This window comes from Frieseomelitta varia, unplaced genomic scaffold (genome assembly GCF_011392965.1).
Source record: "Frieseomelitta varia isolate USP_RPSP 00005682 unplaced genomic scaffold, Fvar_1.2 scaffold_999, whole genome shotgun sequence".
In the NCBI taxonomy this organism is placed as follows: Eukaryota; Metazoa; Arthropoda; class Insecta; order Hymenoptera; family Apidae; genus Frieseomelitta; species Frieseomelitta varia.
This window is the reverse complement of record NW_025110810.1, coordinates 109,922-124,316: the sequence shown is the minus strand read 5'-3', so window position 1 is coordinate 124,316 and position 14,395 is coordinate 109,922. Positions and strand designations below refer to the sequence as shown.

Sequence of the window (14,395 nt, the reverse complement as noted above, 5' to 3'; positions counted from 1 at the left end):
TGCTATTACAGAATTGAAAAATCCATTTATGTCTGCTAAAAAATTAAGCATAAATTATCATATTTGGGTAGTTAAAATTTTAATAAGAAATATATTTTTTTGTTGCAGACTCTTTATCAGAGGATTTTGATGGTTCATCTGACGAATAATTTGTTGGTTAATATAAATTTCATCAAACATATATATATATATATACATATATATATACATATATATACAAAAATATATACAGATATATACAGAACTTTTTACTCTTATCTAGGTTAAATAAAATACAACAAAATTATTTCTAATTATATAATTGATTTCCTTTCTACAACTTCTTATAATATTGAATTAAGTAATAAATATGACAGAAAAGATTAAATCACTTTTTCATAAGGCAAAGTTGGACGTGAAATTTATGAATGCTGGAAAAGGACACAAGTAATGTTTATGATATTAACTTTGTGATTAAGATACTTCCTGTTATTTGAATTACTACTGGATCTCATGTTCTAAATTTCATATATACCTCAGTTATTAAATTGATTATCATTAGTACATATATTATAGTGTTTGATAATTCAAAATTATTTTATGCAGATTGACAGAATCAACTAGCAATGTTGGGTCTACTTCCACAGTAGAGCCAAGAAAAAGAGTAGAACCTACGAAAGAAGCTAAAGTAGCTGGTCAAGCAGCTTTAGCAAGATTGGAAGCGAAAGAATCTAATGTAAAAAGATTTAACACGTAAGTTTTTTGCAAAAAAGATATTAACCTTTATTGATAACTATAGATATAGTAGTGACAATTTAACAACTATAAGTATAATAATGAATTAAGTATATAAATAAATATATTTGTATGTTATAAAATTTGTAGATCATATGCAGCTATTAAAGCACAAGTAAAACGAGAATTAGAGCAAGAAAAACAAGCACAGAAAAACGTACAAAAAAATCATGTGCAACCAGAAGAAAAAGCAGCTGAGGATAATTCTTCATTAGCTGTTAGCTATGTATGCTATCGTTGTCCGTATTTGTCTGATGAAGTATTACCGCAAGATGAATGGAAAGTAAAAATAAAAGAATTTTTATACGAACAATTGAAAGGGGAAGATGCAGGTTTAATATCATGTTTAATTATACAAAATTGCAACAGTAAAAAGGAAAGAATTGATACCTGCGTAGATACACTTGGGAAATATTTAGAAAATATCATAAATATTCCAGAAGAAGAAAAGTATAAGAAGATTAGAATGCAGAATAGAGTATTTCAAGTAATACTTTTGCCTTTTTTTTAATAAGTAGATTTATTTAAGGAGAGAGTATTTTTTATATAAACATTTTATCAATATTTTAAAGGATAAAGTAATCCCAATTGAAGGTGCATTAGAGTTTTTAAATGCTGCTGGTTTTTGTCAAAAAAAGTTAATGAATAATGATGAAGAGGAGGATTTTTTAGTCTGGAACGCCAATAATTGTAATATTGATGATCTCATCATATTATTGGAGGCACTAAAAACTGCACAGCCTATTCCTTTGGAATTAGATCGAAATCTTCAAATATTGTTACCCATGCAAGCAAACATGAGAACTGAATTGCCACCAAGCTTTTTCAATTTAACTCCCGAGGATATAGGAAAAGAACAACAACTTCGGTAATTATATACTTATTATATAAGCAAATTAAATATAAAATTTTATTAAATAAATTACATGTAGTTATTATACGTATATATATTTATGTGTACATTTTTCTTTATTAATATTAATAGAACTGAAGCAGTTGAAAGAGATCAGATGTTAAGGACAAAAGCCATGAGAGAAAGAGACGAAAAACAGAGGCTCAGAAAATATAAATTTTCACTGATTCGTATAAAATTTCCAGATAATCTTATTCTACAAGGAACATTTTCTGTACATGAAAATTTTCAAAATATTGTTAATTTTGTTAGTGAGAATTTGATAAATAATGAGAGACCTTTCAGTTTAAAGAAGCTTCCTCAAACAACATTTAATGATGATTGTTTTGATAAAACATTACTTGAATTGGGATTATTCCCTGCTACTCTTTTGATGTTTTTTTGGAAAAATATGTCTGAAGAAACAAGTCACAATGAATCAATAGGATACTTAAAAGAAGAATTACTTTCTGTTATACAACCTGCTTAAATTTATAATATTTGCTCTTTATAAATTGTAATTATTAATGTTAAAAAAAGTAAAAATAGATTACTACGTGGCTTATTTCTTTTGATATAATAGAAACAATAATATAAACAATATTCATTCCAAGTTTTGATAAAATAATAGAATAATTTCTTATTCCTTTAATCTTATTTTTCAATATTTGCGAATAAAGTTTATGTGATTATTAAATTTAAAGTCACTTTCATCAGAAAAATTTATGTAATGCTTTATAATATATGGATATACTGACATATGGAAATTTAGGCATTTTACGCAGGGTCGTAATGGATTTTTATTTTATCATTTATATAAGTCCTAAAAGTTTTTTCCTAAAAGATATAAATAAACAAAATATATAAGTAAATTAAATAGATCCATAGTACGTTTTTAATAAAAATCATGGTTTATTGTGGGTGTACATTAATCCTGCACATTGTGCATTTTGGCACTTTTGTTATATATTAATATTTAATATTTTATATCAGTCTTTGACATTTCTTATATGTTTAAATCTTATTGTCATCTAAAGTTATTACAGGAAAGTAAATATATATTAAATAATTTCTGATGTATAGTGTATCCTATTCATTCAAGTAATTAATTTATACTACTAATTTATATTATAAAATAAAAATAATTAAAAACAAAAAATAATAGTTGTGCATATATATGTAACTATAAAATTGTAAAAATGAAATAAATGAATATTAATAATAAATAGAAATAAGTTTTGTTTCGTTATTAAAAAATTGTTGGTTTAACAATTACAACTGAACATTGTAATGTCAACGAAAATACATTTTTCTTTTCTAGTATTTTTTAACAGTTAAAGGAGACGAAAAAATATTGAAAACTCATCTTGTCTCTTGAGATGTATCATTAGATGTTTGATTTTTCCTTTCAACAGGTAAAGCAAGAGTAGCTATTGCAGCGCATAATGCTGTTGCAGCATAAATTGCCATTGCTCCAGTAATAGACCATTGAAGAAATACTTGTGCTATATACGGTGTAACCATTGCACCAATTCTAGCCATTGCACTACAAGTACTAACGCCAATACTACGTAAATGAGTCGGATACACTTCTGGAGTATACACATAAGCAGCTTGAAACACACCAGCAATTAATCCTCTAGCTAGAAAAATTGCCAGTGTTAATGCTGCTCTATTTAATAGACAGGCTCTACCTAAGAAACAGATTAACATGGCAAACATTATTAGCTGAAAGGCCATTGTTTTTTTTCTACCAATTCTTTCAATTGCAAAAATAGTAGAAAAGATTCCTGGAAATTCGGCTAATGTTGTCCAAAGAAGATCAATATAATCACTGCGCTCTAAACGACAATCTAATTGACAAATGTCCTTTTTGCTTTCCCACGAACTACATTGTTCAGATGATGTATGGAATAATTCCGTAGTCATCAATACAACACCATAATAACAAAATGCTGTACTCATCCTAAAAAGGTATCATTATTATTATTTGTACAATGTATTAATATATAATACTTAACATAGATAGTACTTACCACACAAGCCAAAGTAAAGTAGATGTTTTACACATTTCTTTGCTTAATACATCTTTCAATTTACCATGATTAACTTGATAAAAACGATCCATAACTAATCTTCCTGGAGGTAAAGGTTTTTTATTTTCTCTTGCTACTCGTTCTAAAGTTGAAATAGCTTTGTCCATTCTTCCTCTGGTTATATCGAATACTGTAGATTCCGGTAACCACTAATAAAAAATATTATACAAGTTATTTTTATATTTTTAATGCTCACTGTTATTATTTGATTTTTAATATTTACTGGAGTGATGATAGCAAATGCAAGAAGTGGTATTGTTGATAAAATGAGAAGCCATCTCCAACCAAAAGTTGGCATTATTGCCAGTGCTATTGCCACTTCAAAACAAGCTCCAAGTGCCCAAAAACACTACAAAAATAACAATTTCGTTATTGTGATATCACCATCAATGATATAAATGTATATCAAATTTATTTATAAAATATACTTATGTACATCTAACAGAATGACACATTTTTCTCTTTGTTTTGCTGGAAGAAATTCTGCATACAATGTTACTCTGAAATAATAATGATTAATGTTATTCATATCTGCTCTAAGAATATTGATATTTTTATTTATGGAACTTACCAAATACTTACGATTGTGGGACACAACCAATAGCAAAACCAACTAATCCCCTAAGCAATAAGATCCATAAAAAATTTGGTGCAAAGGCACTTAGGAAAGCATAATAAAGCAGCAATATTGCACATAAAGTTAAGGATTGTTTACTACCATATCTATCACTTAAATTACTCCAAAATGTGGAACTTAGCATCATACCAAGAAAAACAACCTGAAATAAATGTAATAATATACAAAATCTCATTTAAAGAACTTTATTATATATTTTATTAAATAATATTACCGTGGTTGTTAAAGCTTGTTGATATCTAGTTATACCCCAATCACAGTGTAAGGATGGACTTAAAATGCTTAATATTGTTATTTCCATACTATCTACCATCCAACAAAGACCAGTAAATAAAGACAGCTTAACTTGAAATTTTCCAAATCCTAATGCATTGATAGCTTGGATAACAGTAAATGTATCTGTCAATGAATTCATTATAATATTAAAAGAAATATTGAATTTCAATAAAATAAATCATTTCATAAATAAAACATCAGCAATTGTCATATATAATATCATGTGTTATATGTTCAATTATTTAGCTGTTTAAATTTAAAAAAAATACAATTTGTTATAATATTTACATACAATATACAATATCTGATTTTTTAATATAAACAGTCTTAATAATATTACATAGAAAACGAATTTCTTAAATTCTAATATAATACATATAATATATATAACTGTTTGTTTGTTTGTTAATTGAAGTTATACGTAAAAATATATTTTACATGCTTTCATAAAATAAATGGTTAGTAACAATTTATTCGTACCCAGGTAGAAATTGAAATCAACTTAAAATCTGTGCAAAAGAAAGGCATCATTTGCGATATGTATTAATTGAAGCGATCCTGACTTAGAAGAGTCTGATGTTAATTTTCCATGCATAATAAGATATTTACACAACTTACAGTTACCCACTCCTTTACAGATAAGTTTAAGCAGATTATCCTGTACATAAAAATTGTCAGTAATATTGTAAAGGTGGATTATAATAATTTACTCATGTTACAATGTAAATATTGTTAAAAAAAAAAATTTACCATCTGGGATAACTGCAACGGAAGAAAGTTCCAAAGAACGTTCAACGCAATTTAGAAAATTTCTGTTACATCTTGAAACATTTTCTGAATTAACATTCAATTCAGAACCACGTAATCCTCCTAATTCGTGATAAGGTTCGTCAGATACTTGCGATGCATTAGACATGATTGTACCTATATTATATACACGAAATATTTATAATTATGACCAATATAATTAAGTGACTTAGAAAATCAAATGATCCAATTGATTAATCAGATATGAAAATCTTTAACAATATGTAAAGCGTAATAACCTCCTTGAAGATGAGGTTAAGTTTGTCAATCTGTCAATTGACGTTACCAAAACAAACACCGAATTACAAAACATCAAGAAATATCATATTCTGTCCAAAATCATTTGAATCAAGAGAGATGAACATGCATTCTTTATTACATGATGATTTAGCTGTTGGCTAAAATGTGTTATTTAATAATATTTGAAAATTGCAAATTAAAATAAATTAAGTTTTTAAAAAATTCTATCGTTGCGTATGATATACATGATATACAATATCTGTCTGTCATTGTGTACGTATTTTATTGATAAATGTGTTCCATATATACGAATACATATACACGTATAAAGTTCATAATTCTTTAATTTTTAATTAAAAATTCAATTTCCCTGAAAATTTATGGACTTGCTAGTAACATAGATTTCTAGTTATTTTTTTTTACTTTTTTAAATAGGCGACAAGGTGCTTCTTCTATAGTCATACATAATTTCAGGATATTTACGATTAATGCTTTGTATAAAACGTACTTAATTATTGGGATACAAAGAAATGCCACAATATACGTGCAATGAAAATAACATCGAATATATAAGTATTTTTACTACTAAAAATATTGGGTAAAATAATTTCGACGTATATGAAATTTTATTTAAAGATATTCAATGAATATCATGTATGATATTTCATAATTGTCATACGTGGTCTTTAAGCATAAATAATTATCTTTGTATTGTTTAATTACGCTTAAATTATGAGCGTTGACAGCGAAAATAAGTCAAATGAAGCTATTGCTCCATTTTCACCATCAGCAGATCAGGAAAATGCAGATAATGGAAACATTCAAGGAACTAATATAACCCCAGAAATGGTGCTACGATTACCTACAATTACTGATAGTAAGTATTCTTCCTTTTTTTTTTAAATGTATCATTCAACAAGTAAGTATTAAACATAAATTATATATTTATGTTACTTTCAGAGTATTTATGTTCTCCTGAGGCAAATATTTATGATATAGATTTTACAAGATTTCAAATTAGAGATTTAGAAACAGGAGCAATATTATTTGAGATAACAAAACCTCCAGCTATTGGTTAGTAATTGTAAAGTTATTACCCTAAATATTACAAATTTCTAATTCTAATTTTCATATTTTATACATTATTGTATAGAAGTTAAATTTTATTATTTCTCTTTTAGAATGTGATTCTAATCAAGATGTGGAACCAGAAAATGAAGAGTCTGGTTGTGAGGATGCTAATACTGGCCGTTTTGTACGATATCAATTTACACCTCAGTTTCTTAAATTGAAGACTGTTGGAGCTACAATTGAGTTTCTAGTGGGTTCTAAACCTGTGAACAATTTTCGAATGATTGAACGTCACTTCTTTAGGGACAGGTTGTTGAAAACTTTTGACTTTCAATTTGGGTTTTGTATACCAAATAGCAAGAATACTTGTGAACACATTTATGAATTTCCTACTTTACCTGCTGACTTGGGTAAGCAGTGAATAATTATTCAACACAACTTTATTAATTCCTAATATATAAATATTACAGTTTCTGAAATGATTGCTAATCCATTTGAAACACGTTCGGATTCTTTTTATTTTGTGGACAATCAATTGGTCATGCATAATAAAGCTGATTATGCATATAATGGTGGGCATACACATGATGTACTTTAGTAACTGAAGTCAGTAAAAATAATTTGCACTTGCAAAAAATGATTGTGATAATAGTAGCGAATATTTAGCTAATTTAAAATTACAATCTTATTTCTTTTTATAAATGTTGAATTTGCATCATATGCAATTTTTCACTTTTTTAATTCAATTTATTTCTAGTTCAGTATTTAGAACACTTCTCTATGTTGTACTTATATTTGAATAAAAATATTTTTGTTTTATTATAATCAAAAATTCTATTGATGCTTAATATTTAAATAGTTGTTTTCTTAAATATGGCCTTACATAAAATTGTTTCTCAGTTTTAACATTATTAAATTTTAACATTATTAAATTTTAACTAATGACATTAAATATTTTTACGAAAACAAAAAATAAGAGGCTAAAGAGATATAGAGCTTTGTAAGTTTTTAACAAGCACAAAATTCATAAGTTTATACTGCATAAAATTTTATCTCATTTCATTATTTTTCTCTTGTTTTATATGTAATGTTGTAACATTCACAAATATATGTATATATTTACAAAAGATATTGTGTATTTTTCACATGTAAAATGATAATAAATTATGGCTGGTTAATGAAATCAATCGTTGTTTTTAAAAATTCTGTTGGCTTATCTGCATGCACCCAATGATCTGCATCATTTATATAAATAAAGCTAGCAGAAGGAAATAATTTTTTAATTTTATCATGATCTTCTACTTTTATATAGTCACTTTTAGAACCACCCATAAACAGTGTTGATCCATTATACACTCTTGATCCTACATCTGGAAATACAGCTATTTGTGCGAAGTTTTGCTCTAACACAGGTAAATTAACCCGCCATTTAAATTTTCCATTATTTGCTTCTACTAAATTCATTGCTAAAAACTGTAATAAGAAAATGTTAATTTATAATTTATATAAATGGTTATAATTTATACAAATATGTGATTACCTGACGTAAAGGTAAAGATTTAATAGCATTTGCTAGTTGATCTTTGACACTTGTACGTGCCTTTGTCAATGTTGTGACTCCTTCTAGATTTACTGTGCGCATTGCTTTGAATATCTTTTCCATGTTCATGAGCTGGGGACTAGTTCTCACCGGAGACATATCAACTATTATTAATTTCTCTACTAATTGTGGGTAATTTAAGGCTACATACATCATCGCAGAACCACCCATACTATGTCCTACTAATATAGATTTCTCAAATCCTAAATCATTCATAAGTTGAACTATATCTTGTGCCATATGACTGTATGTCATGTCTGAAGAATGTGGAGAATCTCCATGGTTTCGTGCATCTATAGTTATTACCTATAAATTTATGTTAAGTATTTTTTGTATTATATAAAATTAAAATATCTACCTTACGATTTGTATCCCGATGAATTGTTTTTGATAACGAATTCCAATTAGTTTTTGAACCAAAAAGACCATGCATTATTATTATAGGTTGCTTAGAAGCATTTTTATTTCCACCCATAGATTCATAGGAAACATAGGCTAGTTTTACTGGTATCACACTTGAAAATTAACAATAATGAAATAAAGGGTATATTATAACAATTAAGCTATGTAAATACTGAAACAAACACTACATATGTACATATATGTATGTGTATATACGTACGAATTAGAATTAAAACGTATTTGTTTAGAAGATAGATATGGTACAAAAAATGAAGTAACAATGAAATCCTGTCTTCGACAATGGAGAAAACTATTTCGCGTTATTACATATCGACAGCATATGCTACTCATATTTTTATTTTTTTTATTTTTTTTAACAATATTTAACAATAAATTTTAATTGTCTTTTATAAAGACTTATATTTTATGTTACTTATTTATAACATAAATTCATAAACCATAAATGAATCAAGTACATGTGATAAAAGTACATTGTGCAAATAATATTACAATTCAGTATTTAGATTACACAATTATATACATCTATTATATAAATAAATTGAGTAATAATTTGTATATAGATTGTTTCTATGTCATATATATTCGTAGTTAAACAAATCACTTTCAATGTAGTATATCTTCATACGTAATGTAGTACACATATATATACGTTAATGTAGTATACGTATATATACATAGTAGTATATATGTAGTATTCTATGAATGCATAATAACTGGTTGAATGATCAAATGCTAGCATTAGTTGTAAACTTATAAAGTTTTAGTATATTTAAATAATAACATTTCAATAATTAAAATTAATAATTCTAAGATAAATGATTTGATACATATAGGGCGAAAGGATTTGGATAAGAAATTTAAAAAATTTTAATTTCAAATTAATTAATATATTTTATATAATATTCATATAAATATAGAATTAATTAATTATATAATAAAATTTATATAATAGGAATTAAATTTTGAATTTTTTTTAATTTTATTCCTTTTTAATATACATAATAATTATTGCATGTATACAGATAAAATGTTAATCAGTATTGATTTACATTAATTCTATATAATAATGAATTAAAAATTGCGTTAATCTTTAAAAAGAATGTTTCAGTAGAATAAAATAATCATAATCATTATAATTTTATAAGTTGCGCAGTAAAATTTTGATGCTATTATTTTTAAAAAAATATAAATATTTCAAAAATTATAGTTTTGAATTGATTAAAATTTTGATGGAATATTTTTAAAAAAATTGGAAATTATTAAAATCTCCAGAAATTTAATCTTTAAAAAGTATGTCTAGAAAATTCAGATAAAGCGTCTAGAGAATAATTTTGTAATAAAATTATAATAATAAAAAGTTTTTTTTTTGTCAAATTTCTAAATCTATTCGGTATTTTGTATAAAACTTCCAGAAATGTTAAATGTTATATATTATATATATTTTTAGTGATTTATCTAATGAAAGTAAAATAATTTCCAATCGATACAATTAATATTTAATCATATTGCAATTGAGATTTTCTAGTATTATGTTATAATGATAAAATATCTATTAATAGAAAATAGAGCTATTACTGTTTAATACATACTTCAATATTTCAATTAAAGTGAGGTAATGAAAATTAATAAGTACGTATATCATAATTCTATTTTAATAAAAGTTATTACGAATTTTATTGAAAGTAATTTTTGACTTTATTTAATACAAAAAAATCTGAAACTCATTTTATCGGATTTTATAGGCAAGTGAGATGTGCATCTATCTATGTTATTAATTTCGCGGCAAAATGCATACGTGGCGCTGTGGTAGCAACATGCCACTGTGAAGTGGCAAGAAAAAGACAAGTCGTATGTCGTTTTTAATTGGTTCGGATTGTAATTTAATAAAATGAGGTGGCTCATTCCGTGTTTATTCCTAATTTTTTCAAACCCCTGTGTAAACTGCTATTTCATTACCGTAGACGCGCACGCCGAGGAATGTTTCTTTGACAATGTGGAAGCGGGCACGAAAATGGGTTAGTTTCCACTTTTCTACTTATCTTCAATATTTATTGAAAAAGTAATAAATTGCAATCTTTTGAAATAAAAGTTTTGCAAAATTACGTTTCTAAATAAATGTTTAAGCAATTTTTCTGTATTGAAAATGTATATATTAATCAAAGGTTTTGTTATTACTCTCGAAATCAATATTGAATTAATCGTGTAAAATAGTGTGAAACAATATCATTGCGTCATTTAAAATTGCTGATTTGGATAATTAAAGCTCTTGTACAATTTGGCAAGATATACGTGTAAATATTTATTTAAATTTATACTTTGAATAAATAGTATAACATTAAAAATATTTTAAACGATTGTTTTGAAGCAGTTATTTTTGCAAATAAAATTACTATTTTATTTTTAAATTTTATTGTAACTATTATAATGCATTACGTTAAGTAATATAAATTTGTTAAATTTTTATTTGAAAAATATTTTTGTTCAATAAAAATAAAATATACATCCATTGTGTGATTATCACAATTTTTGATTTGAGTAGCAGAAAAAAATAATTCTTTTATTCTTTATAGAAGAACCCAGATATTTCTTTATTTATTTTTTGTCACATATTTGAAAGTAATATTATATTTAAAAATAATATTATTTTTGTAGGTCTTACATTTGAAATAGCAGAAGGCGGATTTCTAGATATAGATGTAAAAATAATTGGTCCTGATGGAAAAATAATTTATCAAGGTGATCAAGAAAGCAGTGGTAAATATACATTTGCTGCACATCTTCCTGGTATTTATACTTATTGTTTTGGAAATCAAAAAAGTAGTATGACACCAAAAGTAGTGATGTTTAATATGGATATTGGTGAAAATACAAAGCCCATAGAACAAACTTCAGATGGAAAAAATTCTGATCCAAATCATAACAAAATAGATGATATGATTAAAGAATTAAGTACAAGTTTATGGAGTGTGAAAAATGAGCAAGAGTACATGCAGGTAATTTGTCTTTGTAACATCATGTATCTAAATTTATTGAATTGTGAGGAGTTTTTAATAAAATCAAAATATTTTATTTATAGGTTAGAGATAGAAATCATAGAGCTATCAGTGAAAGCACAAATTCTCGTGTAGTTATGTGGGCATTTTTTGAAGCTATGGTTTTGGTTTGTATGACAATAGGACAAATTTTCTATCTAAAACGATTCTTCGAAGTTAGAAGAGTCGTCTAATTCAATATATATAATAAAATACACTCATTGTACATTTTTTTACATGATTAAGTTATAATAGAATTAAAAAATTTAAATATTTTGAAGTTATTTTTTTCCTTAAATTTGACATACACAGATATACAGTGACATTGAAAACCTGTAATGCAGTATGATTTCTTACTTTATGATACAATATTTTAACAATATTAAATAAAATGTTTTTTGCACCACTAGTAATTGAAAAAATAATTTAGTTTATATATAACTTAAAATATATATATATCTTGTATAAGATCAAATTATTCTTATATTAATAATCAATTTGCAGAGTTATTATTTTTATTGAATAAATATGTACAGAAGTTTGTACTGATGTATTATATAATTTTCATACACGAATTCAAATTCTATAAATTGTCTATTAATTAAATAAGCAAACATTAAAATAATTTAACAAAACTAGAATTTAAAGTAATACCATTTATACAATTGTACAGAGTTATATGATTTAATAAAAAGATACAAATTAATCATCTGATGTTTCTATTAGATATATTTCAGTAGTGAATTTTATGTAAATTTTATTTATTATTTTCTATTCTGTAGATAGTAGTTTTAGTGATCTTGATGTAAGTCAGATTGAAAAGATATCAATATTATTTATAAAAACACATTGATATAATTAAAAACATTTCAACATCAACAAATATATATGGAAAATAGTCTAGATTGGTTTATACATTCAAAGTTTAAAATTAATTAATTTATTATTATTGTTATATTCGTTATATTACTATTATTTATTATTATAGTCATACAATCATAAATAATATACATATAAAGAAAATTGTAGATGTAACGATCGTTCATAGTTTCTCCTTACGTTTTTTAATTTCATGGTGAAAGTGAAGTTTTTTGCGTAATATTCCGAATGTATTTCACGTTTAATGCTGAAATACGATTATCCGATTAACTGGGTTTCAGTTTCCAAATATTTGAAAAACATTGAAACCATTCATAGCGGGGCTCTCTAGTCACATAACTCGTCTGATTCGTGAAGCAAGCGTGAGAATAAATGAATGAAATAAGAAGGGTGGTAGGAGCACCCTTCTGGTATTCACCCTAGGGCACTTAAGTTAGAAAGGCTCATTGTCCGCTCCTTCTCATTAGATGCCACCTAGCAGTTCCATCGACCCTACGTAGTAACAATACTGTGGATGCTTTTTTCCTCCTCCTTGATCTGTAGCTGCAGGAAACACGAGCGGATTGCATGTCTCGGTGTCTGCTCTAATCCCGGCCATGATTATACCGAAAGACAATACTTTTGGTACCCCCCTGCAGCTAGTGTGAAATGTCGGATACGGAATTGGACAGTATTACTCTCTGTTGAACTTGTTCGTGCGAGTTCGAAAGTTGGAAATGCTTGTAAGCCATTATTTTTATGTAAATTCGAAGTTTTAGAATAGATATGTCTATGTATTATTTATAAATGTAGCAAAACTATAAACAATATGTGCTTTTTGTCATTTATTATCAATTATAACGTCTTTTATTTTTTCGAAGTGATCTCGTGATCGATCTGACATATATATAGGTTACGTTTAGATATTCGAATCTTCTGTCAGACATCCTATCTCTTAAAATTAATTGAAGTGCTTCGTAGAATATGTATATGGTTTGTAACATCGACTTGATTTATGTTAACACCAAAACAATCGAATAATTTTCATTAACAGTTTCAGAGTTTCTTTTTTGTTTACAATTGCTTAAAAGATATTTTACGGATATTTTTGTCAAAATCTATATTGATTTCTGTTTAGACAGAACCGTAATTGTTTAAATCTACTTGTTTTAATTGTAATCATTTAAATTATAATACATTACGCTAACACATGATTTATTATTATATTGTAAATATTGCAGATACGGAACGAATAACAAAAATTAAATGATAATTTTGTAATTATTCGCGAAGCTGACAAATATTTGTAATCGGAATTATAACAGACGATACATGACGATATGTCATGTATCGTAATTATTGAGTTTACTAACTGTGCAATTCAATCATGGTTTCATATAACAGGCCAGCATTCAACGTCATTGAAAAATATAACAAATTGAAGACAAATATTTAACTTTATTTTTAAGGCTTGTCAGCCGGCATGCAATCGGAACTATAATAGACGATACATGACGATATGCGTAATTATTGAGTTTACTAACTGTGCAATTCAATCATGGTTTCATATAACAGGCCAGCATTCAACGTCATTGAAAAATATAACATACGGTCATAAATTCATCGCCATTGAGGTACGATATGCGAGCAATGAAAACGTTGATTACAAATGTTCCACGAGCAACTGTG

General features: G+C 26.2%; 5 protein-coding genes across 10 annotated transcripts; 3 read left to right on the top strand and 2 right to left on the bottom strand.

Moving 5' to 3' along the window:
• The first annotated feature begins 29 nt into the window (after positions 1 to 29).
• Positions 30 to 2,530, top strand: LOC122538434 (UBX domain-containing protein 6). The gene is made up of 6 exons (XM_043672505.1): positions 30 to 156; positions 263 to 426; positions 586 to 732; positions 865 to 1,261; positions 1,347 to 1,642; positions 1,760 to 2,530. The coding sequence occupies exons 2-6, from the start codon at positions 350 to 352 to the stop codon at positions 2,154 to 2,156; spliced, it is 1,314 nt and encodes a 437-aa protein (XP_043528440.1). The 5' UTR covers positions 30 to 156; positions 263 to 349; the 3' UTR covers positions 2,157 to 2,530.
• A 24-nt stretch (positions 2,531 to 2,554) lies between these two features.
• LOC122538432 (synaptic vesicle 2-related protein) lies at positions 2,555 to 6,025 on the bottom strand. Of its 5 annotated transcripts, none has more exons than XM_043672502.1 (8): positions 5,683 to 6,025; positions 5,426 to 5,597; positions 4,614 to 4,798; positions 4,345 to 4,541; positions 4,199 to 4,262; positions 3,986 to 4,111; positions 3,703 to 3,911; positions 2,555 to 3,632 (listed from the first exon to the last, which is right to left on the bottom strand). In XM_043672502.1, exons 2-8 carry the CDS (start codon positions 5,589 to 5,591, stop codon positions 3,029 to 3,031), a joined length of 1,551 nt encoding a protein of 516 aa, XP_043528437.1. In that variant the 5' UTR covers positions 5,592 to 5,597; positions 5,683 to 6,025; the 3' UTR covers positions 2,555 to 3,028. The 5 variants fall into 5 exon arrangements, with proteins under 5 accessions (XP_043528437.1, XP_043528435.1, XP_043528436.1 ...); XM_043672500.1 differs by having other exon boundaries at positions 5,426 to 5,599; positions 5,722 to 6,025; XM_043672501.1 differs by having other exon boundaries at positions 5,426 to 5,599; positions 5,862 to 6,024.
• Positions 6,026 to 6,156: 131 nt separating this feature from the next.
• LOC122538436 (protein unc-119 homolog B) lies at positions 6,157 to 7,678 on the top strand. Its single transcript, XM_043672508.1, has 4 exons — positions 6,157 to 6,599; positions 6,683 to 6,796; positions 6,904 to 7,203; positions 7,264 to 7,678. Exons 1-4 carry the CDS (start codon positions 6,455 to 6,457, stop codon positions 7,389 to 7,391), a joined length of 687 nt encoding a protein of 228 aa, XP_043528443.1. The 5' UTR covers positions 6,157 to 6,454; the 3' UTR covers positions 7,392 to 7,678.
• A 229-nt stretch (positions 7,679 to 7,907) lies between these two features.
• Positions 7,908 to 9,414, bottom strand: LOC122538435 (protein ABHD11-like). 2 transcript variants are annotated; one of them, XM_043672507.1, is made up of 5 exons: positions 9,016 to 9,414; positions 8,752 to 8,908; positions 8,545 to 8,699; positions 8,334 to 8,472; positions 7,908 to 8,266 (listed from the first exon to the last, which is right to left on the bottom strand). In XM_043672507.1, exons 1-5 carry the CDS (start codon positions 9,144 to 9,146, stop codon positions 7,958 to 7,960), a joined length of 891 nt encoding a protein of 296 aa, XP_043528442.1. In that variant the 5' UTR covers positions 9,147 to 9,414; the 3' UTR covers positions 7,908 to 7,957. The 2 variants fall into 2 exon arrangements, with proteins under 2 accessions (XP_043528442.1, XP_043528441.1); XM_043672506.1 differs by having other exon boundaries at positions 8,334 to 8,699; positions 9,016 to 9,411.
• Positions 9,415 to 10,594: 1,180 nt separating this feature from the next.
• Positions 10,595 to 12,124, top strand: LOC122538438 (transmembrane emp24 domain-containing protein 2-like). Its single transcript, XM_043672509.1, has 3 exons — positions 10,595 to 10,831; positions 11,469 to 11,809; positions 11,893 to 12,124. Exons 1-3 carry the CDS (start codon positions 10,705 to 10,707, stop codon positions 12,040 to 12,042), a joined length of 618 nt encoding a protein of 205 aa, XP_043528444.1. The 5' UTR covers positions 10,595 to 10,704; the 3' UTR covers positions 12,043 to 12,124.
• The last annotated feature ends 2,271 nt before the right edge of the window (positions 12,125 to 14,395 follow it).